The sequence below is a fragment of the Diceros bicornis genome, chromosome 13 (assembly GCF_020826845.1).
Source record: "Diceros bicornis minor isolate mBicDic1 chromosome 13, mDicBic1.mat.cur, whole genome shotgun sequence".
Lineage (NCBI taxonomy): Eukaryota > Metazoa > Chordata > Mammalia > Perissodactyla > Rhinocerotidae > Diceros > Diceros bicornis.
The window spans coordinates 40,719,599-40,744,287 of record NC_080752.1 but is presented as its reverse complement, the minus strand read 5'-3'; the positions used below and the strand labels follow the sequence as shown (position 1 = coordinate 40,744,287).

Sequence of the window (24,689 nt, the reverse complement as noted above, 5' to 3'; positions counted from 1 at the left end):
TGTGGGGGGACACAAATATTCAGTCTATAGCACCTGGACAGTCTTCACAGAACTAATTGTGTTCTTACATGAATATCTTAAAGCGTCACAATGAGAAAATATTTGTTTTGTGGCTTGCATTGTTTATATGTATCACTTGAATGCTTGGTACGTTATTATATTTAATAAGGCTGTAAAAGAACACTGGTGCTGCTTACCAAGCAATCTTTCTCCTAAACAGGACTTGGACTTCGTTTTCCTCCTTTTTTTGTTTGGACAAAGCAAGCTGAATTTATTTTGTAGTAAAACTAATAAAAAATGAAAAATATCAAAGAGAACAAAATTAACTACAAAAAAAAGTTAACCTTTTGGCAATCTCTATTTAGAAATTTTATGATTCCATAAATCAAAAAGTAAAAACTAATAAATAGTAAAAACTGTTAAACAAAAAAAATTCATAATTTCTGTAGATTAACTACAAAGAATTGGTAATCCTTTGTCAATCTCTATTTTTAAATTGCACTGTTTCATGAAATCAAAGAGTCTGAGACTCATGGATGATTAAATTCCCTCTAACTCTGTGATAGACTGAATTTTATTTCCTTGCCTGATTAAAGTTGGATGGCAGTGCCACTGCAAACGTGGTCCTTACAGACTCAATTGATGACCTCCTGATTTTCAAGTTTGCATCCTACCTGGAACTGTACTTCCCTTTCCTTTTCAGACAGAGGTCAAGTCCTAATTGGGTGGTGGACCTCACCCCACGAGATCCAGCCACACCAGGAAGGCAGCACAGAGGGGTGAAGAGCTCGGGTTTTGGAGTCAGGTAGTTCTGGCCTTAAATCCTGGCTCTGCTGTTTATCAGCTATGTGACCTGAGTCTCAGTTTCTTCATCTGCAAAATGGGGATAATATTAAAACTTAGCTCATGGACTTGTTATAAAGGTGAATTGAGATGTATATGATGTCTAAATATAGTGTGTGGCATATAAGTGCTTACTAAATGTATGAGTAAATATATGACTCTTTCTGTGTATGTGTGTATAAATAAATATTTAGGCAACGTCACACCTGCCTTTGTAGATTGGAAACTTAGAATGAAGAGAGACATGTGTGCTTAGAATTGCTTAATTAAGAAAAATCACAAGCATTCATTATATAATTTAAAAATGAATAAGTAAATAAACAGAGAAACCATTCCTTCAATATAATATAACTTCCTGATGGGATGCTGGACATAGTTCCAAGACTTTACATCTATTAACTCATCTGATCCTCACAATAACCCTTAGGTAGATACTGTTATTATTTGTGTTTCCCAGATGAGGCACAGAGAGTTTAAGTAACTTGCCCAATGCCACACAGCTAATAAGTGGTGGAGCCAGGAATCAAACCTAAGCAGTATGGCCAGGGTCTGTGCTCTTAACCACTGTAGGGGGGAAAATGCGTTAATTCAGCCTTAACTGCATTCATGGGCATCTCTAGATCTGTATTGTCAGTACAGCAGCCACTAGTTATGTGTGGATATTTAAATTCAATTAATTAAACTTAAATAAAACAAAAAATCCAGTTCCTAGGTCGCACTCACCACACTGAAAGTGCTCAATAGCCACATGTCGATAGTGGCCGCCGGGTTGGGCAGCACACATAGAACATTTCTATCATGGCAGAAAGTTCTATTGGACAGTGCTGTTCTAGACAACTCTAGAAAGTGTTAGCCAACAATAAGACAAACTCAGTAGGTAGCACATAGATTTTTTTTTAATTAAATACCACTTCATAATGTTATTTGCAACTAGCACACACATTTTTTGAAAAATAAGACATGCCATATTAGTCACAAAGTTAACAAAATATAAGCATCCACATAGAATATATATTCTAAGGTGACTTCATTTACATAGCTTCTCAGAAACACACAGTACATTTTTTTGCCTGTCCGCCGGGGTTGAGCCAGATTTGGAATTCACAAGGCTGCAGGGTGGAGGTGCCCCAACACTACCCTGACGGATGGCTTGTATCCACACAGCACCGTCCAGCTGGCCAGTTTCCACCAGAAGAGCAGTGGAGGTGTCAGTCCTCCCTTCCTTACTCAGCATTCAGTTCCTCTCTGCAAACCCCCACAGGACCTGAAGCCTAATGTGATGGCATCAGACCTGCAGCTTCATGGAAGGGGTCAGGGGGAGGAGCGGGCTGAGCTCTCAGCAAAACCCACAGGCACCAGTCTGCGAAGAACTGGTGCTAATGTCTGATCAGGAAACCCCAAGTCCCAGCCTCTCCAGAGGGGCACAGAGTGGGATGGGGAGAGGAAGACCAGAGAACAACTGGAAAGTTTAAACCCAAGTTTGGTGATCTTGCTTTAGGTACTGGCTGCCAGGAAGGATGGAGGGGTGACATTTAATGTTGCTTGGAGCATTCGAGAGGGCTTGGCGGTGTCAGAGCCACGAGGAAAAATAAAGATCAGGGCTGAGAGTGGAAAGTGGACACCCTCCTCCACTCCTGTCCTAACAGCAAGTGCTGCGTACCTGCCACCAGCAAACAGTCCATTTACACCTGGGGGCAAAGACTGGGAGAAGCTAGCCCAAGACAGAGGCAGAATTCTGGAGACCGTAGCCCCATATCAGCTGCTCTTCGAGCACCCAGGTGACCTGCCCCCGCCTTCCACTCAGGAAACCACCATGCAGCTCTCTGCTCAGCCTTCCTGTAGCTCAGCTTCCTAGGACGACGCCATTGCCCCAAACCTGAAGGCAGAAGGGCTGCCCAGGCCCCAGCAGCGGTGCCTCGGTGGCATTAAACCCATGATTTTCAGCAGACCTGCACTTTTATCCACTCGTCTCATTCTCCACTGGCTCGAGGCTAAAAGGCCCACAACAGAAAAAGGGAAGGGGGCAGAGTAAGGTTGGGAGCACATAATATGCCAACTGATCACCTGGGTTTGAACATAAATGGCCTCCCCGCTCACCTTCCCTTCATCCACTCTGCCCTCACACCCCCACCCCGCCCACCTTAGAAAAATCACCTGGAAAATCTGAATAGCAGTGAAGCTGGATTGTAATTCCCCTTTTGTGTTTTTTTCTTACAGATTTGCAGCTTGACTGTGAAAAGTGAATTATTATCCCTCAGATTCTTCCTCCACACTGCATAAGGTCTCCTTTCCAATCAGGGCTGATCCTGTCATTCTCTTCTTCATGAACCATCAACGGCTCCCGTGTCCTCTAGGATACACTTTAAACTCTTTGGCCAGGCATTTAAGGCCCTCCAGGATTCGGCCTCCACTGCTTATCTTTCCAGCCTCATCTCCCACCACCTTCCCTGGCTCTCCTTTCTTTGCCGTCTCCCCCTCCCTATCTCTGTGTCTTTGCAAATGCTGGCCCCTCTGCCTGGGGGGTGATCACTCTACTTTCTACGCTTTGCTCAAATCTAGCTAGATTTACCACCTATCAATGAGTGGGGCCCAAATCATCTCCAATTCCGAACACCCGACTCTGGGCTCGGGCCTGACCTTGAACAGGGCCTCACAACTGTCACTTTCTGTGGCGGCTATCGCACTCAGTCGGCCGCCATAGTTTCCTGGCTATTCGTGTTGCCTGGAGGGCAGGAACCACGTCTTACTCTTTGTAGCCCTCACCATCCAAATGATTAAGACATAGTAAACCCCTCATAAATATCATTGAACTACGCTGATATCTGTCCTAAAGGAAAAAAGGTCACTGTCGGTTGCCTTCTTAGGCATGGGAGACACAATACGGAAGTGGTTAAGACACAATACAGAAGTAGTTATCACAGGCAACAGATGTCAGTTTTTGAAGTCAAGGTACTAAATCAGGATTAAGCACAATCCATAAAAGTTAATGATCTATCAACACTGGTCTATTAACACTGTTATCCTGCCTATTAACGGCTGCCTAGGGAAGCAGTAAGCGTAGATTTAAGTAGTAATCACTGGATGGAGAAATGCCACGGATCCTATGGGGATTATTCAACCTGCCGAAAGAACCCCAAGGAGGAAACAAGAAATAGTAATTTCAACTTTCCCGCAGGTGTGCGTGGGCCCCCGGGGCTTTTAGCAGTCCATCTCTTTCCATTATTAGGCGTGCAAGGTGTGTGATCCTTGGATTACCTGCATCAGAAGCACCCGTGCTGTCAGTTAAGCTTGCAGACTCCTGGGCCTCACCCCAGTCCCATTTAATCAGAGTATTTATGGTTGGGGTATAGGCATTTGCATTTCACATAAACTCCCTAGGGGATCCTTATGCTCGTTCAAGTTTGCAAACCTTTACCTGCCATTCTCAAAAGCATACAGTCGGTGTGGGGGAAGACAATCATGCACGTAGCCAGAAGGAAAGCAGCAGCCCCATTTCTGAGAATGCTTGCTTCTCCCAGACGTGCCCTAGGGAGGAGGACCCAGAGTCCCCATCCACTCCAGGGAAATTAAGCCATCATTCAAGCTTGGTTTGTTGCTCTACAAAGGAGAGGATGGAGGAGAGATGAGCGAGGCTGTCTCTGGAATGAGCACCGCCCCCCGTCTTCCCAGAGGGCACTGGTGTGCAGGAAAACACACAGAAAACATGCAGATTTTCTCTCTCTCCTCTTATAAGTGATGCAGTCACCTTTTAGAAGATGAAAAGGGATTTTTCTTCCTTTATGGGCTGAGGTATCATCACCCCTGCCTCTGTCCTTTTTATTCTCCCCCTTCTCTCAACTTCCCAGTTCCTTTGGGGGAAGAAAAAGCAATCATGTAGTTCACAGAACCAAAAACAAATTAGTTTGCAGAGCAGATCCAATATAAACACATCAAGCACATTTTCACTGGGGGGACACAGACAATTGGAAGGCAAAGTGCATTTCCCTACAGGCGAATGACAGAACGTTCCACCAGGGCTGGCCCACTCTGCCATGGGAGAGCGACACAAACGTTATCACAAACAGGGAATCATGAGTGAGATGGGAAGAGATCCGGCCTGCACGTGAGGTGGGGGAAGACTAGACTTAGAGGTCTCCAGCCTGTCACTGGATTTGGAAAGGAAAAGCAGAATCTCTGCCTTGCTTTAGCTCTGAAGAATGTGGCAACCTTGGGTCACTGACTGAGGAAGCTCAGCTACATTCTCGAGGATGATAAAGGCTTTCCAAGTCCAGCCGGGCTAGCCCAGGCAGAGGCTGCATTCCGTGCCACCCCCCTGGAATACTGCTTGCACCCCCGCAACCCCCAGCCCCAACATTTGAAATTTCCAAGACCAAGATAACACATCCTTTGCCACAGCAAAGGCTTTTCAAGATCCCCATCCATAGAGTTCTCAGTTAAAAAAAATAAGACTTAAAAGGCAAGTTTTAGAATCAAGGGTTGAACCACGGTCAGCATGGCCTGAGCAGCTATAAATGGAGGAAGGCGAATCTCCTTCAAGGGGGGCTCACTCCTTCTTGGTGTGTTCCAGGACTCGGTAGGGAACCCCAGAGGCGCTTCTGGAGCCGTGTTCCTCTTGCATGATGGGCAGCGTGGCAGGAGTGTAGATCTCAGAAATGTTGTCATTGTTTTCCAGGGCCCCGTAGGAGAAAGAAGCTTTGAGGTCAGGCTGGACTGTCATCCCCTTGTCATGCATGTTTTGCATACCTGAAATGAAATCCATTTTCCCCAAATCGTTATGTGGTAAGGGGGCCAAAGGAGGCTGTATCTTCCTCCATCCCACCCACACTAATTATAGTGCTTGGGAGCTAATCATGTGCATTGTCAATTTCCTGAATGCTTTAGATTGAAAAAAGAACACCCATAAATATACACCAGAACTATTACAGTTGCTAAGCAACCAGGCATGAATCTTCAGGAAACATGCACCCAGACCAGCCACTGTTGAGAGAAACCATCGGTTGGCCGGGAAGGAGGTGGGAATGTCTGTTTGGGCCACAGGGGGAGTGGAACCAGCGCTGTGCTGTGAACGTGGTAGATGCCAACACTTTTCTGCTGAATGAAATCAAGATCCAGAAAACTTCATTACGCTGTTGAGAAGAGGGTAACTTTTGTGTCACAGACACGTGATGGTGACAGATGCATCACAATGCTCAGAGGGAGAGTTTCTACCTTTAACATTAACATCCCTGATCCACATAAAGGGTAAAGTGCGATTTTGCTTATTACTTCTGGGCACACTGATATTGGATGTCTACCTACATTTGAGGGCTAAGACTTTCACCATCAATTCCTTTAACCTTATTCTACAATTCTCCTCATCAGGCAGGACATGGTCTTCTCTGAGGCCAACTCTTTTCCAGGCAGGGAATTAAGACTCCTCAAATTCTCTGGCCCCCAGGTTGAGTCATAAGACATTGAATGCAAAGTGTCTTACATGGAACTATGATGATAATAGCAGCCGACATCTGCCTGCTCCCTATGCCCTGGGCACCGGGCCGAGTGCTCTAAATAGTGATAGTAACAACAGCAATAGTGGTAATAGCTAACGTGGACTGAATGCTCCGTTGGTGGCAGGCACTGTTCTGAACAGTTATCTAAGTCTTATCGCATTTGATCCTCACAACTGCCAATAAGGAAAAAGAGGCAGTTGGAGGTTAAGTAACTTGCTTGACGTCACAGTAAGTGGCAGTGCCAGGGTTCAAACTTGGGTGGTTTAAGCTCTGAAGCCCACATTCTTAACTGGAATGCTGTGTGGCCTTCCTATACACCTGTATTTAATCCCCCCAAATCCTATGACAGAGATATACTACTGTCCTCATTTTCTGCATAAGAAAACAGAGATTCAGAGAGGTGTAGAAACTTGTCCAAGGTCACACAGCTAATGAGAAACAGAGCTGGGATCTGACACTAAAGCTTATGCTCTTCTCCACTTTGCAAATGGCCTGGGAAGACCCAGCATGAGGAAGTCCCTTTGCTTCCACATTGCACAAGCCTTAGCTGATGGTCATTTGAAGGGTATAGTTTAAGAGTCTCTGGTTTGGACTTTTGGGGGTGGGGGTTGGAAGAGGATGAGGGGTGCCTGCTCCTCAGGGAAGAGAGTTGGCTTTCCGGGCATGGCTTAGCTTTTGGTCAATGCTCTCCAGCCAAAGACCACCAGGAACACACCTACAGTCTAACAAATTTGGGTTTATGGAGTCCTTGCAATGAGGGAGATGGACACCATGGAGAAGTGTGGGGTGCCTCAGTAAGAGGGTGTTAGAAAAGACTAACATAGGATTTGGGCCAGTGTGAGGTGATTTTGGGGAGGGTTTAAGGAAGCAGGGCTTTGCTTTGAATTAGATGCTGTCAGGAAGTGGGGATCATTCTGTAACTGGGGATCTTAATAACAATAATCTGGACGGGGAGACGGCTAGATGGAGGCTGGCTGAGATTGGTAAAGCAGCAGCTGTCACTCACGTCAGGGGGATGGCTGGTCCTTTTTGTTGTCTGGACAACGTTCATGTTTTGTCTGTGTTCAGACATGCTAACTGAGCGGTCCTGTTTGTATCTTGATCCATCACGGTCACAGAGTGGCCTTGTCTGATGTTGATATTCTGTGAAATTGTTAATGTTCAGCCAGGGACACCAAGGCCCAGCTGTGAGTGCCCCGCCAGCTCCTAACCATCAGGGCCTGCTCTTCTCGCCCTCATCTTTTAGAAGTCTTACAGGTGCCAGAATTACTTAATGTGACAGGTAGTGAATTTTTGGAATCTGAATGCCTCTTGAACAGTGGCTACTGGTCTGTTGTAAAGATATGAATCTAGGTAAAGCAAAAGCAAGGTCCTGATGCCAACCGGAGAGACCAAGCAGCTAGAAGAGCAAATCTGTCCAAGCAGTTTTATTCCTCATGTTCTACCTGTCATCAGGTCAAACAAGTGTTTGACATTTTCAAAGTTTCTTTTTTTTTTTTTTTATGATTTTATTTATGTTTTTTTCCCCCAAAGCCCCAGTAGATAGTTCTATGTTATAGCTGCACATCCTTCTAGTTGGTGTACGTGGGACCCCGCCTCAGCATGGCTGGAGAAGCGGTGCGTCGGTGCGCGCCCGGGATCCGAACCCGGGCCGCCAGTAGCGGAGCGCGCGCACTTAACCGCTAAGCCACGGGGCCGGCCCTCAAAGTTTCTTAAAGAAAAGGGAAGTGAAACCAAATTTAACCAGGCATCTACCATGTCCCAGACACTGTGAAAGGGGTCTTTACATATTATCCACTCCTCTGAAAGAAGGAATCCCAATTACAAGTGAGGGTCAGAGGCCTTGGGAGAGCCAGACAGGTGCCCAGGGTCACACAGCGGCTAGGCGGGAGAGCTGGGATTTGAATCCAGGCCATCTGAACTCCAAGCCCATGCTCTTCATAGTACAGAACACAAGTCTGCTCAGAACGGTCCTGACATGCCACAGCAACAGGGCAAGGTCTCCTTTCTTCAACATCTGACTTCCCACTGGTCATAGTGGACAAAGAGGAAGCGAGAGCCACATCCACAAACAGACCACGGCATGTTGATATCTAAGATTACCTTAGGTTACCTTCTATTTTCTACCAGAAAATACAACTATATATATGCATATACAAATACTTATAGAGATATATACACATACACAGTTCATTAACACACAAACACACATATACATACACATACTAGCACACACACAAGAGTTGACACCTCACCTATCTGGAATTCAGCTATCCAGCGCCCTCATCTATCCGGAACACAGCCGAGAAACAAGGAAGTAAGCAAAAAAGGCATCTGAGCAGCCAGATTAGATGTTTAAAAAGTCCATGCACTAGAGCTCATGCACTTAACTCTGAGGAGAAACCTTAAGGTCCCAACTCAGAGCTTATTTATTTTACTTTTATACACAATTCGAACAAGTTGGGTCAAATGAGAAGATTGACACCGAGTTGCTATACACAGGCAGGCTGGTAACAACAAGAATGACAGACAATAGCTTAATAGCAAGAGATGAGGAAATAATATAAAAAGTAGACACACAAACCCTGGGGCCATTTAAAGTAGGGGCACCTCAGTCAGCCCTGAGAACACATCTGCATTACAGAGTTATTAATAAAGTTATTAGGCAGCACTCTATGCCATCAATGTGAGTATATGTTGTTCATGAGACTGTCTTAATGAAGGGTGGGAGATTCTGTTTTGGAGGGAGTTTCATCTTATGTGTCTAAAATAAAAATTAATTTTGAGTTAAAGAGTGAAAGCTGGTGATCACTGGCACCCTATAGAATTTAGGTCAGTAAACCTAGATGGGCAGGTCCCATGTCTTAATTTTTCTAATCTGAATCCCTTTAGGCTGGACAGGCACTCTCCAGTTCTCCACAGGCCCCACCACTCCCTATTGTGCAGCACTCGGCTGATTCACACATTTACGTTACTGTCATGGCTTAAAGACCTTTGAACCTGTGCTTCTCAGTGTGAACCCTCAGCTCTCTGGGAAATTAGGCTTTCCAGAACAATCCACTCCTTTGTGGAATCTAGGGAATAAGATTATACTATCTGAATTTCATTCATCCTATTTTCCCTCCCCTCTCTGATCATTCCACTCCAACTCAATGAATTCCTTTTGCAGACATGAAGCCTGGTGCTGCAGATCATCATTATATCCAGTGTGAATCAGGATCATCTTTAAAGGACCCGACAACAGACATGGGAACAGGCAAGATGTGCTCAAAACCAACTGAGGCGCCTCAGCCACTGCCTCCTCTTTTGCACATGGAGATTAAAAGAAAAAAGACAGTCACACCATAACGGCACAGCACACCTTCCCTGGAGCAAACCCCGCGGCTGGTTGCCTCTTTTTAAACAGGAAGTAGCAGTCACTCTGTATGGATGGGCTGGCGAGCAGGACACATGGGGTTTGAGCGTTACCTGGCATGGCATCCATGGAAATATAGGGCTCAAATGGAATGGACTTCTTCCTGTTCCGTGTGATTAAGAAGACGCCCAAGAATGCGATGAGGCACCTGAGGAAGAGAGAGAAGGGAGGAAGAGAAGTAAGGCCGGAGTGAGGTGGGGAGGGAGACTTTCAAACCCAGGCAACGGGAAAAAGGTAAAAAGAGGGCTTGAGGCTGCAGCGGGGGTCTCGCTGGTGAGCAGGAGAGGCTGCTGGGCCTGAGGTCAGCAGGGAGCAGACTCGAGATGAATAATAACAGGCAGTGCAGCCCACACGCCCTCCACTCCACACAAACCTTCATCTGAGTAAATCAGACTCTCCTGGGCTAAACTCGCGTGGTTCTTCATTTCCACTTAGCCCGCATCTCAGAACCTTGCCTTTAAAAAGGTTTCTTTTTTTTTAAATTAAAAAAATTCTTTATGGCCTAAATTTAATACAGGAGTAGAGAAAGTAACAATTGGAAAGGCCCTGTACTTCCCCCAGGTAGGCATATATTCTTCCAGAATCTTTTTTGTGTCTTTTTCCTTTCCCTAGAGCTTAGATAAACAAGCACACTTTCTAAAAATTGAGGTATAATTTACATGCAGTAAAATGCACAAATCCTAAATATAAAGCTGGATGAATTTACCTGTGTATTCACTTGTGTGACCACCACCCAGATCAGTGGAGAAGACATTTCCATCCCCTCCATCCCAGAACGTTTCCTTGTGCCCCTTCCCAATCACGCTCACCCTTCCCCAGAGGATGCCACAGATTCGATCTGCCTGTTCTTGAACTTCTTGTGAGTTCAGACATGCAATGGTTTCTCTTCTATGCCTGGTTTCTTTCACTCGATAAACGTTTTTAAGATTCATCCACTTTATTGTGTGTATTAGTAGTTCATTATTTTTAACCGTTGTGTTGAATCCATTGTCTGAATATACTACCATTTGTTTTGCACTCTCCTGTTGATAAGACATTTGGGTTGTATCCAATTTGGACATATTATGAATCAAGCTAACCATAAATTTTCATGTACAAGTCATTTTGTCGATATATGTGCTCATTCCTTGTGGGTATATATCTAGATGTGGAACTGCTGGATCATAGGGTAGAATAAACATAAAAATATGTAACTTTTTCCATTTAATGCATCCTACACTTGGTTCCATGCCAGCACCTAACGACTGGCCTCAATTTTTCAAAATGGCAGCATGGTGCTTTATTACAGGGATACACCATAATTTATTTAACCTGTGTTCTACCACTGGGCATTTAGGTTGCTTCCAATTATTTGCTTACACGATTAATTTTAAAATTAATAAATAGCCTCATACATGTGTCTGTGTCCCATTTCAATGATTTTTCTAAGATAAATGATTAGAAATGGAATGGTGCATCAAAAAGTAGTCTCATTTAAAATTTTTATTGATATTGCCAAATTGTCCTCCCGCATTAAAGAATTTCTCACAGTGTGGCAGAGAGCTGGTCTTCTCATCCTCTTGCCATTTTGGAATATTATCAATCCTGTTAGTTTTTGCAAAATGATGGTGTCTCATGTAGCTTCAATATGCGTTTCTTTGATCTGAGATGAGGTCGAGTGTCTTTTCATGAGTCAAAATGTGATATTTTAGAAATGACAAGGAAATTAAAGCCCAAAAGAGAAGAAAGGGGAAGGAGATAAAGCCCTTTGGGGTAAATGCTCACCTCCGGGGACAAAGCTCCAATCCCAGCGGCTCCACTGGCTCTAAAGGATTGCCTGAGAGGCTGAAGTAATAATGGGGGGAGAGAGGCAGCTGCCTGAATTCTACACACAATGCCCGGGGCCAGAGAGCGGGCGGAACTCACCCCAGCGCAAACATGCAGATGTGCAGCACGTCTTCCCCGAGGAAGTCCAGGTAAAACACTGCACCTGTGGCAGCAAATCACAGGAGACATGGGTGAGCTGTTTTCAAATCTACTTGCCAGTCTGCCTGGGATTGGGCTAAGCTCTCTTTCCTGCAGGAAACCAAAGCGACCAAAAAATCTTATGCCTACGCCTAGTAAAATATTAGAGGAATGGAATAAAAGCCATTTAGGGGAACAGATTGTCTTCTCTTTCTCCCCCTCCCAGGCCCCTCTTATCTCCATCTATTTTTTCTCAAGTTTTTATTTTGAGATAATATTAGACTCACAAATACAGTACAGAATTCCTATATACCCTTCACCCAGCTTCCCCCAAAGAAACAATACTATGAAGTAAGCTGCAGACCTTATCCACCAGCCTTCACACACACTCCTTTCCCCCATCTTTCTTAAGATGGATGAACAAGGCTTCATTTTAAGCTGTCAGAGCTTTCTAACCTCACGTGGCCAGCAGATGTCAAGCCCGCAGGTCTACGCCTACGGCGTGGGAGTGACCTGGGCCTGCCACCCTCACCCTGCAGCCAGTCTGTCTAGGTCATTTAACCTCCACAGACTTCATGCTGTACTCCTGAGCTCCTGACTCCTTGCCTCGACTTCTGTTTCTGACTCAACCTTGGTGTCTGCTATTCCTTTTCACCTTGACTGGACCAAAGTTCTTGACCACGACTCAAATCTTTGCATTAGGTTTCCGGCTGCTCTGCGTCAATGCCCCACTCAACTCCTGGTGCTGCTCACAGCACAGGCCCTGGTAGGCTGTGTGCCCTGCTTGTTCCCGCCTCTGCGAGCAGGATTTGGGCACCACTTCTCTGAAATGCAGGACAAAGCATATGGCTTTAAGGCCAGGCCAGGCACATTCGTTCTTATTGGCCTTTATACTTTGAAGATTTTAGTCACCATCGCCACTTAAAAAACAAACAAACATAAACTGATAGACTTGCAGCCCCTGAAGCCACCTCAGAAAGAAAAAGAAAAAAAAAATTTGGAGGTGGGGTAGAAGAAAAGGGGCATAAATAATAATGATGGCTTATCGAGCACCTGTTATGATACAGACACTTCATATGCTCGTGATCTCTAAAAATCATATAGAAGAAATTTGTGTTCACTTGGCCAACGGAGGTTGTGGAGCTAGCAGATGACGACAAAAATCATCAAAGAAACCTTGCAATACAAAGTAGGGGACGTTTGGATTGTACATATTTCAATTCTAGGAGGTAAGTGTTATTACTCCCATTTTATGAATGTGGAACCGAGGCTCAGAGAGGTTAAGTGATTTTCCCAGAGCCACTCAGCTCTGTGTCTGTGCTGGGACGCAAACTCAGATCTCTCTGGCTCTAAATCTTGTACTTTCTCCATGAAACCATATGCATCTCCAATGGACAGAACAAGTCAGTGGACTTGGCCTTCTGACAGAGAGGGAGCCTCCGCCCTCCACGCTGGGGTAACGTAGGCTGCTAAGGTAGAAGACAGAAATCTAGCGATCGGCCACCCTTACCTGCTGTGATAGCGACAGTAGTGGAGAGAATGTAGCCCACACTGGCAATCAAAGAGGAGTCGTACATCTGCGAGGCTTGACTTAAAAACCTTCAACACAAAAGCACCCCAGTCAGTGGGCTGTGGGGATGCTGGGAAGCCTGAGGTGAAAGCTGATGACAGTAGACTGGTTTGAAGCATGAAGATGACGCACATTCCTTTGGTTCATAAAGATGCCATCCTTGTGTATCTCTGGGTCTGGGGTCCACACTTTGCTCCCATCCTTCCCCTAGACACATAGCCTGAGGCCTGTCCCCACCCCCCAAGCGGGCCGTGCACTCCCGGTCTCTCAGCTTTAACCACATGGTTCTCATCACGGGAAATCCCTTCTCCTCACCTCTGTGTCCCCTGCATCCCCACCCCACTAAAGAGAGCCACTCCCGCTCTCTTAAACACTCCAAGAAACTCTTAGAGCACTTATCACATTTTGCCTATCATTGCAATTAGTTTTTTAAACAAATTTTCTTCTTAACTCAAAAATAATGTGCTCACTGCAATAAATACAGGAAAAAGAGAGAAAATTAGAGTCATTCCAAATCATTCCACCTAGGATAAACACTCCATCACTTTGGAACATATCCCTTGTCCACTCTCTGCGTGGTATTTTAGTTACTGCAGAGTTGCTTACACCGTAACATACTGCCCACTCAGGTGTAATCACCTGCTTACCGGGCTGTCCCCCCACCGGGGCTGTGAGCACCTGGAAGACAGTGACTACTGTCATGCCTCTGTGTGGGGAGGCCCAGCACAGGCCTGGCACACAGTAGGCCCTCAGTGGATGTGTGCTGACTTGGTGAGCGAGAAACTCCCCAGGAGAGTGCTGGGCATCTGACTCGTCTTGTAGCTCCTGGAGCACACAGAGCCTTGCACGTGGCAGACGCTCAGCGGTGACGACTGGAATTGTTGCAGGAGGACAGAGAATAGTAAGAATGGACACAGCAATGGTAATAATCCTCATAAAAGAAGCCGATCTTTACTGGATGTTATCCTGGGGACTGTGCGGAGAGCTTTCTGTGACTCTCTTAGGTAGGGCCTGTTGTTATTCTCATTTGCGGATGAGGAATCTGTGTCTTAGAGAGGCTGAGGGGAAGGTGTCGTGGGCTGGGGAGCCAGACCCCTGGGTTCAAATCTCAGTTCCCTACTTCCTGGCCCCTTAACCTCGCTTTGTTGCAGTTCCCCACCTGCAAAATGAGGATACTATCATCTGCCTCGAAGGGGTGTTGTGGGGATGAAATGGATTCACAAATTTCTGTGAAAGCAGTGACAGTAGAGCCGGCTTGCACCTGGCACCTGCTCAGTAGTGGTCACTCCTACCATCCCCTCAAGGCCACTGCTGGTGGACGGTGAGCCAGGCTGCCGGAGTCCGGGGCCTGAGCTGCCCAGGGCGAACCAGCCTCACGTACCACACTGAAACCTGCACAGTTCACCTCCCGTCCCCACGCAGGACTCTCATATGCCCTCCCAGGCCCTCTGCTGGGCACCGGGGCTCAGACGGGAACAAGGCCCAGGCCTACCCTCAGCACTTCTGCTCCTGAGAGAGAAACGATGACCTCACTCTTCTACTTGGGAAGATTTCTTGAGGACAAGAAATGACAACTTTCTGTTTTCTATCTAGCAGACAAATTGGTGCCTCATGGGGACACACAGCTTCTTCTGAAGTCCCTGAGACGGACGCCTGCCTTGGAGCAGGTGGGAAGTGAGGCTGCCTCTGAGCACGTATTTCTCATATTTTGAGGCAGAGCGAAAAAACACGTCCACTCCAGGCTTCATCTTTCAAGCGTCATTCACAGAGCCCTCCACGTGACAACTCAGCAAATTAGCAACCCCTCTCTCTCCACAGTGGATGCCAAACCCTGGCGACAGGCTGCATTTGAATGTTCTGCCTTTCCAAATGTAATCAGGCCTGGAAAACAGAAGAGACCCACGTGGCGAGACCCAGCAGGAAAAGAATCTGTAACTCACGCAGCTTGATAGACGGCGGTCGCCACCATGCACACGAACATCACGTAGAAGATGGGGTAGTCGAGCTGCAGGTTCCCCTGTATGGACAACACAAGCATCCCGGCCACAGCCTTCACCGTCACCACTGTCATCGAGCCTGCAGAAGGTGACAAGGATGTGTGGGAGCCTCAGGGAGAGGGAGGGAGTCAGACCTTGAAAGTCAGTTTATAACCCCAAAGGACTTGGTGAAAAAGATGGAGGGAACACTGGCAGAGCTAACGCAGTGGTTTTCACGGTGAGAAGATGCTGTTTGCATCAGATCTCTTGTGCCTCTCCCACGAAGGAAGAGAGGAAAGCAAAACTCCGACAGGTATTTCCAAATGTCACTTCTAAACTCCACCAAGAAAGGGCACTGAGTTCCGGTCTCTGGACCCGAGTGGCAGCGCTGTGCCTGGAACATGTTGGGAGGCCAAAACAATCTTTGAATGGATATGTTAACCTCCTGTGAGTATCATTCTCATGGCAATCACAGGAAAACATGGCCTGTAAAGAGCTCGAGTTTTTTTTTTTTTTTTTAATGCTTACTCATTTATATTTTTAAAAACACGTCTTTAGACCAGAGGTCTCCAAATGCTTGGAATGCATACCCCTATGCATATGCACATACTTTTCAAATATATGTTTATTTATTTTAAAATTATAGTCGTGTAACACTGGGCTTATATGATATGTACATTATAAAATGTGCAGGAAGAATCATCTAAAAGGTGGAGGTAAAAATATCAGTTCTAATATTTTCTTCCCACACACCCAGTGGGCCATCTTGGTCACCTCACTACGGAGACCACTGCTTCACCTGGTGGTGCAGAAATGACTTCTAACTCTAAACTGTCTGATCCCCATGCCAAAGCAGCAGTTCAAAGAAACAACTCCCAAGAATGGTACAAATGAAGCCCGTTGTTCTGGCCGAAATGCTCTGCTTTCCTATTTTTCTCAACTTCTGCTCATGTTGCCTTCTCCTACCAACAGCCCGTCACACACAGCAACATCTGGGGCCCTCAGCCACTTAGACTACAGTTTTCAAACATGGCCGGCCAGTTAAGGCAAGCATTTTCATCAGGCTGCCCTTGTTAGTGAGAAGGGGACAGAAGGGGAATGGCCAGTGTGCCTCAGAACCTTCTGGCCTTCCTACTCGCCAGGAGAGAACTTTTTGGGACTGTGATCTTCCAGTCCACTTTGAAAACAGGATCACCAAGGAACGGACTACTGATTCATGCGACAGCAGGGATGAACTTTGAAAACATTACGCTCAGTGAAAGAAGCCAGTCACAAAAGGCCACATAGTGTGATTCCTTTTATATCCTATGTCCAGAAAGGCAAATTTATAGAGATAGAAAGTAGACGAGTGGTTGGCCAGGGGCTGGGAGGAGGCAGGAATGCGGAGTGACTGCTAATGGGCACAGGGTTTCTTTCTGGGGTGACAAAAATGTTCTAGAATTCAATTATGATGATGGTTGCACACTCTGTGAATATACTAAAAACCACTGAATTGTACACTTTAAACAGGTGAACTTTATGGTATGAAAATTATATCTCAATAAAGCTGTTTTTGAAAACAAAATGATGGAACTGTGTCCTATGGTGACACATAACTCTGTGGTTTATGGCCGATTGCTGGAGTGGGGGCTCGAGGTGGGAAGGACAGAAGGGAAATGACACATATTGGGCCCTTGTGCTCATCACATTTAATCCCCTCTCCCCCTGAGATCCGGGTGCTCTCTTCTGCCCCTTTTAGAGGACAGTGTGGCTTAAAGGGGGAGAGTCACTAGGAGGCAGCAGTGGGGGGTCACCCCCACCGCCTCCACGTCTCCTTCAGGAAGAACAGGTATTTCTCACAGCTCTATTTAGTATATCAAACTCTCTGCGGGGTTAGAGCCTTGCCTCAATTGATTTAGGAGCCATTTCCCCCATTGCACCACTATCTCTAAAAGGAAAGAAAAAAAGAGAGAGAGAGAGAAATTAATTCTTGCCTTTGAATCCAGAATGAATTCCTAACCTGATAGGTTTTACACGGACCCTGAAGGACTCAGTTGTGGGAAGTTGCTCTGACTTCTCTGAAATGACCTCTTAACCCACCTCACCCTCTGCTTTCTTCTTCTTCTCTTAGTTGTTGCCCGAACTTAGATTATCTGTGTATCTGCCTACTTGTTTGCTGCCGTTTGCTCCCTTTGGAATGGCGGCATCCGAGGCCGGGCTCTGTCTTGTTCACCGCACAGCCGGTGTCCAGCACCACTCCCGGCCCTTAGGAGACTCGGGATCTGAGCAAGAACGCTGAGCGCGGTCAGCAGTGTGACGGGACCGGCGGGAGCCGCCTGCGGTCAGCAGGGACCCAGCTCCTGCAGCCGCCGCAGGGGACGGGCCAACCTGAGCCGGCCTCAAGCGCTTCTGGGTCCCAAGGCCACAGCTCTGTAAACGAAACCCACGTTTCCTTGTGGTGCCACTTGGTGGTGGCAAAAGCTCATCACCTGGAGCCCCGCTTACCGAGCAGCGCCACCAGGAGCAGAATCACGGCGATGCTGTTGGCGTTCCTCTCCTTGTAGAAGTACAGCAGCAGGCAGAACAGGATGATCTCCACCAGCTGCGGAGAGCCGCAAGCAGGGCCGTCAGCGGGGCCCCGGAGACAGGCGGGACCGGGAGACCCTGGCGGGCTCCCAGAGTCTATGCTGCTGGTTTCGTCAGGCACAACCCTCAGAGACGAAAGGGAACTACAACACCCAGCATTCCCCCAACGCCTGACAGATGTTCTGTGGAAAAGGGGGGACCGCTGAGCGAATCTCTCTAACCCCTGGACAATGCCGGGAAGGAGTCCGCCTCGTGGGAGGGCTGAGGGCGACCTACTGGCCTCACATCCACCCTGTTTGGATGACCAAGGTTTCTTCCCACCTCACTGCTCCATGGGCAACCCCCTTAAAACCGGGGGTCAGTCAGAGAGGCAGACGCTTGTCCACCGAGGAGAAGAGCTCTTTGGTTAAGTCTACGAGCACACACGCCCCTTGTCCCCTAACCAAGCGCCGATGTGTGCGGCTTGGTAGAACAGAAAGAACAGGACATCTGGGCTCAGGGAGGCCCAGGCTTGAACTTGGATCTGCTTCTCAACTGGTTGTGTGACCTTGGACAAGTCGCTTAACTTCTCTAAACCTTGGTTACCTCCTCTGTGAAACGGGAATAATAATTCCCACCTTACAGGGCCATAAGTACAGCTAGCACTTAAACTCAGAAATACGCCAGGCACTGTTGAAAGCATTTTATCTATACTCAACTCATTAAATCAGCACAATAATTCTATTAAGCAGGTACTACGGCAATCTAGTAAACGGCAGAGCCGGGATTTGAACCTGGACAGTCCGGCTCCAGGGCCCACGTGCTTTCCGCTGGGCTGCACCGCCTGAAGACAGGAGGCCCAGTGCCTGGCGTCTAGAAGGTGCTCAGTCAGTGAATCTCACTATTAGACAACGGCAAGTCTGGTGTTTGAGAAGTTTCCCCCCCTTGCATCAACGGCCTGTCCTTTCTACTCCTGAAAGGCACAGACATTTCGCAACACTTTTCCAGGAAGTAAAGCCAGCCCCAGCTCCCAGCAAAACGGAAGCAGAAAAACTCGACAATGGCTCAGCTCCATGTGCCTACTCCAACCTCCTATCACAGTTTATTTGTTATAAAAACCAATTTTGAAGCATTAATCGGCATTTTGAAAAGAAAATGTTTAAAAATTCCTCATAATTAGAGACCATAAAACACAGCTGTTTTCATTTTCCTGTTTCTTCCTGTCTTTGTCACAGTGAATACACATTTTATCTACTTGTCATCATAGTCAACGCACAATTTTGTATAGGGCCATTTTTAGATACCATAAACAATTTTCATGTTTTGTGAAGTTGTCATAATTATCTTTAATTGCCACTGAATACTCCATCAAGCAGATGCAAAGTTACTCATCAACATCTCCAACCATCGTGCGTGCATTCGGGGGGGGCCCGATTTTTCAGTCATTCCTCGTGATGCCTAGGTCAATGCTGGAATAGCACTTGGTGTTCTATCGCAAGGTGGCCGTGTAGGCGCTGGCGCCTTCTGAGAGACCCTCAGTTCTGTGAGCACGTCGCATTTATGTGCTATATCCACAGTGTCTGGCACATAGTGGACACTCAATAAATATCTATTGAATTTGACTCAGCCAGATCTCTCTAGCTGGCAGCACGGCCTGACAGACATGATGAAGGAAAACAAACTGAGTCAGTCGCCCAGCCCCTGCCAACTGCTGGGTGGTTTCCAGCTTACAGAGAAGGAGTCAGAGCTTCCGGTTAAGCGACTTGGCCAAGGCCAGCAGTCCCTGAGAGACAAGTCTGCGTTCTGGGTAGAGCTTTTCCTGAAGGGTTGGGTCTTCGGCTCTGTCCTGCGGACATCTCTCCACCCCGACCAGGTGAACGCTGGCGCTGGCTGGGGGTAGGGAGGTGACACACCCCCGTTTGGGGAGCTCTATCCTCTGCCTGTGGGCAGTCTGAGGAGAAAGGATATTCCGGGGCTTCTGGAGCAGCCCCAGGCTGCTCGCGTCAGAGGGAAAACAGCGAACGCCTTCGTCAGCAGGCCCTAGTGAAGGAAGGCGGCACCTGAGGCCATGCGGGCCCGGCCTCAAGTCCAGCTCTGCTCTCCAGGACTCTGAGCATGTTAGCTAACCTCCCTGAGCCCCAGTGTTCTCATCCATAAAATGGGGAGAAAAACACTTGCTTTTGTACTCTATCATGTCAGATTCTGTTGACAGAATCTGAGATGATACATAAAAAAGTGTCTAGCACGGTGCCAGGCGTGGAACAGGAGTACACCAGTAGCTTTACCAAACACCTTAGATCTTTTCCTCGGTTAGCTATTCGCAGACCTAGCACAGGATATAACCGGGGCTGTGGCTGGGGGTTTAGGAGACGGAAGTTTCCAGTGTCTCCCGTGTTTCTATCAGCTGTGTGATACTGGGCCAAAATAAATAAATAACATTCTATAACTGTTTACAATTTTAACTTTTTTTCTTACCATAAAAGTTTTAAATGCTCACCAAAGGAGTTTTGGATGATACATAAAGATGAAGACAAAATAAAAACTCACTCATAACTCCATCTCCCAGAGAAACTACTGATGGAATTTGTGTCCTTTCTAGACACTTTATATGCACACACCTACAAATACCTCTAAAAAATAAAGCTGTCATACTATACATGCAGTTTCAGACATGACTCAGGACATACAAAACACCATTTCCCCGCGAACTACGTACCCTCCACGAGCAAGGTCTTCAGTGCTGTGAAATACGTCACGATTCGTGGGAATCCCCTATTGCTGGGCCTTCAGGTTTCTGGTTTCTAGGACTCAATCCCCCCTCTCGCCATCTCAGGTGGAAGGACCAGAGGCTTCTCTTACCATGTACAAGAGAAAAGGCCAGCTCACAAGGTGCCTGGTGATGTTCTCGCCTGTCATCTTCTCATGACTGTTGGGTGCGAATGTCACCAGCAGGTAGGTGCCCACGATGGCCAAACCGCAGCCAACGAAGGACAACACGTAGCGCCCTGCGGGGGAGGGGAGGCTGTCACAGGGCTCGCCGCGGGGCGGGCCCCAGGCCAGGATGCGCTTCTGGGGCAACACCTCTTGGTGTTTGCATTTTTGGGTTTTCTTTACTTTAAAAAATAGGTTATCTTGTTAAAAAACATGTTAAAAAATTTTAATGAAGTGTAACATGCACACAAACAAAGGCTCGATGAATTCTTACAAAGTGAACACACCCATGTAATCAGCACCCGATCAAGACAGGGAACATTAGCAGGACATCAAGATCCCCCTTCCAATCACCAGCCCCCAGCCCCAGGGTAACACTGGCTTGGCTTCTACCACTACTGATGGTTTGCATGGTTTTGTACTCTATTTAAATGGATTCGCTCAGTATGTCCTCCTGTGTCTGTGTTCACGTGACACGATGCTGGTGAGGTTCACCTGTGCTGGGGCGTGCAGTGGGCCTCCTCCATCCTCACTGCTGTAAGTGGTCCATTGTGTGACTACAACACAACTGATCCTTTCTACTGTTGACGGGCATTTCAGTAGTCTCCAGTCTTGGCTTATAACAAATCATGCTGCTACGGGCATTCTTGTACATGTCATTTGGAAACACAGATATGTATTTCCGTTGGGTATAACACTAGGAGTGGAGTTCCTGGGTCACAGAAGATGTGGATGCTCAGGTTAGCAGTTCCTGTCCAATGGTTTCCCAAAGTGGCTGTACCAACTTACACTCCCACCAGTAGAGCATGAGAGGAAAACTGCCTATTTTTTCTTCTTCATTTTAGCCATTCTGGTATTGCACTGTGGTCTCAACGTGTATTTATAGGGAATATTTTAAAGCTAGAATCACTTTATGCGCAAGCTACAAAACCAAATTAAAAAACTTCAAAAGCAAACCTTCAGAGCCTACCTATGTACCTTTCTGAAATTACCTCACCCTTTCCCAAGCGGCTATTTAACTTACTCCCGAGGGAACTACGTAAATACCATCAATATTCTCCTCCGTAGACCTGTCAGAGACTGCTAGTGGCCCAGGAGGCATGCCCCTGGGTGAAGGACAAGAGTCCCTGACTCTTCCCCAGGGTCCTGTCACACAGCTGAACACTGCAGGGTTGGTGAAAACTCTCTCGAGGTCCAGCCCAAGCAAGCTGAAAAGGGCTGTGAGTTCTGAGCTGCACACATGGTGACCACAGGCCTCTGGATTTTTCTGGGATAGAACTAACTATACCTATTCCACTGTCTCCACAAAATGTGCTATCATATTAAATGTGTTTTATTTTCATTAAAGGCCTCATAAATGTAGCCAGGGCTCAAAAACTGGCTGTTCAATTGTTCAATAATTGAATGAACCATGGTTAAACTTCACATAGTAAGTTCTGTGCTAAGATACACAAGTCTGTGTCTTAGGTTTTCTTTAGGCAGGTATAGATCTTACTCATCTCTATGCCCGCAGTGTCCAGCACAGGTCTAGCACTGAGCGAATGTTTGCTGAATTTAATGGAACTTTAGGCAGGGCAGCCATGGACAGCTGTGCAGGTTGCTCACTGCACAAGGGCCTCTAGCTAAAGGAGTGAGGAGGGCTAAAATCTAGCCCATGCTCTGCTCACTAAGGCATGTGTCCACAGGGCAACAGATGCCCAGAAGGGCCATCTTTTTCCAATTTACGTAGGGCACTGCCTGGACTAGCATGGCTCTCACTCAGGAACTACCTAGAGTGACCCTGGAAGGGACATAAACCTCTACACTGGCCTCAGAACCAGCCCAGGGTCCCCCTCGCCCCACCACCAGGACTACTGCAAATCAGCCTGAGTCTTTCAGTCTTCCTGGCATCATCTGTTACATCATCTGCGTTTTTCTTTTCTAAGATTCTTTCCTCTTTCATCCCCTGGCTCCACCTTGCTCTTCCTCTACACCAATGATTCAGAACAGTGGTTCCCAAACCCGGCTGTGTGTCCACAGCATCTCGGGAGCTTCTTCTCCCTGATATTTTGTTTTAAAATTTTTCAGACACACAGAAAAGTTGAAAGAGTTGTACAGTGAGCACCCTTAGTCCCACCACTTACATTTTCAATGACATTTTACGGTACTTGCCTTATCACATATCTACCCATTCTCTTCATCTCTCCATCCATTCATCAAGCCATCTTATTTTTTTGATACATTTCAAAGCGTGTTGCTGACATATATACTTCACCGTGGGGAGCTTTATAAGAATGCAAATGCCCAGGCCCCAGCCCAGACTTCAAAATCTCAGAGGACAGAGCCTGGGCCCACCATCATGTCCCTCCTTAACTCCTTAGCATGGCTTATAAGGCCCTCCATCATCCAGTCCTCCATGCCGCTCTGCTCTCATGTCCTCCTTCCCTTACTCATCACCCTCCAGCTACACTGGCCTTACTGATCCTGGACACGCCAAGCCTATTCCTACCTCAGGGCCTTTGCACCTGCTGCTCCTTCCACATGACAGTCTCTTTAGCATCATTTAGGTCTGGGCTCTTCACCTTTTCAGAGTCTAATCCTGCCCAGCCTAGGCAAAGTATCCCCATCTCTCCAGTCCCACATCAAGAAGTATTCCATTCTTCTGAAACACTCATTATGATCTAAAATTATTTTATTTAGTTGTTTACTTGTTTATTTATTGTATGCCTTCTCTCTCAACACACACACATTAGACTACAATCTCCATGAGAGGAGGAACCCCATCTGCCCTGCTGCTATATTCCTGGTATCTACAACAGAGTGTGGCACTTAGCAGGCGTCTTGGGGGACACTCCTTCCCCACTCCTCAGGTTCGCACGTGGAGGGACCTCCGTTGGACTGATACTTCCACCTCGTGCCCACTGGTCCACATTTCTCATCTGAGTGGAGCTAATCAATCAACAGAATTTAAACACTGAGGCTGAGCTCTTTTTCCTTCCTTCTCTGCCCCAGACTGTGAGGCAGTAATTCTGCATAAGTGTTCCACTCTGCAAACCCAGATCTCTCCTTGGGAGGCCGGCCCAAGGTCCAGCTGGGAGCTGGGGTGTAGGGGTGGGGAGTGAGAGCAAGTTCCTTTGGCTGAACAGCTAAGCTGCACACTCCAGTCTGGATTTTATTACTAATAAAGCCTGACTTCCGACCTCCTTAGTTTGACTTCCGTGTTTATTTTCCATTGCTTTAGAACTTAGTTAGGGGAAGAGGGTGCCTTTTATTGGGCCTCCTAAAATCCTCACAATAGATGCTCAATAAATATTGATTGATGAGAATGAATGGAAGTCCATTCTAAAAAGTCTCATGGAGGATTCTGATGTGTAGCCAGGTTTGGAACCACCGATTTAAAAACCCAGCTCTCAGGAGGCTGAGGAGGGTGGAATATAGAACCACAGGAGGGAACAGGAGAGAGATGATCTCTGAATTGGGATGAGCTGGTTTTATAATGAAAAAAGCACAAGCATAAAATTAAGAACAGGGCTCAAATCAGTGAACTTACTCAGAAAGTCTTTAGGTTTCCATTTTTCTTTGATGAATATGATTCCTATGATGGCGCTAGCTATAAAAAAAGCATAGGGAAGAGAATGGAGGCCGCCGTCAGTCACATGCGTGGTTGAGTCCCTTCCCCCACGCCCTCTGGGTTGGCTCATTTGCACTGGAGCTTGGTCCTTCCTAACCTCTCACTCATGCTCCCAAGAGCTCAGTCCCTTCCGGTTTTCCATCTTGGAAAGGGAGGCCCCTCTCTGAGCCGTCCTGAGGATTTCTTACAAGGCCAGGGGCATCTTCTGTTCAGTACTTGCTGTGCGACAGGCAGTTTACACAAGTTATTTCTGGCATGTTCATCCTTTGAGGTGGGTGCTATTATTATTCTCATGTGAAAAATGGGGACATGGAGGCTAAGAGAGGTGAAGGACCCACTCGAGATCATGCAGCTGGTAAGGGAAGGC

General features: G+C 46.8%; 1 protein-coding gene across 3 annotated transcripts in view; it reads right to left on the bottom strand.

Annotated features, from left to right (window-relative positions):
- Positions 1 to 1,721: 1,721 nt before the first annotated feature.
- NIPAL3 (NIPA like domain containing 3) overlaps positions 1,722 to 24,689 on the bottom strand; it is a 47,203-nt gene continuing 24,235 nt past the window's right edge. For all 3 annotated transcript variants that reach the window (XM_058553237.1, XM_058553238.1, XM_058553239.1), the window contains 8 exons: positions 24,242 to 24,301; positions 20,641 to 20,786; positions 17,722 to 17,818; positions 15,202 to 15,337; positions 13,202 to 13,290; positions 11,653 to 11,716; positions 9,801 to 9,895; positions 1,722 to 5,586 (listed from right to left, as the gene is read on the bottom strand). In XM_058553237.1, the coding sequence (XP_058409220.1) occupies positions 5,387 to 5,586; positions 9,801 to 9,895; positions 11,653 to 11,716; positions 13,202 to 13,290; positions 15,202 to 15,337; positions 17,722 to 17,818; positions 20,641 to 20,786; positions 24,242 to 24,301 (887 nt within the window). In that variant the 3' untranslated portion in view covers positions 1,722 to 5,386. The remainder of the gene's footprint in view (positions 5,587 to 9,800; positions 9,896 to 11,652; positions 11,717 to 13,201; positions 13,291 to 15,201; positions 15,338 to 17,721; positions 17,819 to 20,640; positions 20,787 to 24,241; positions 24,302 to 24,689) is intronic.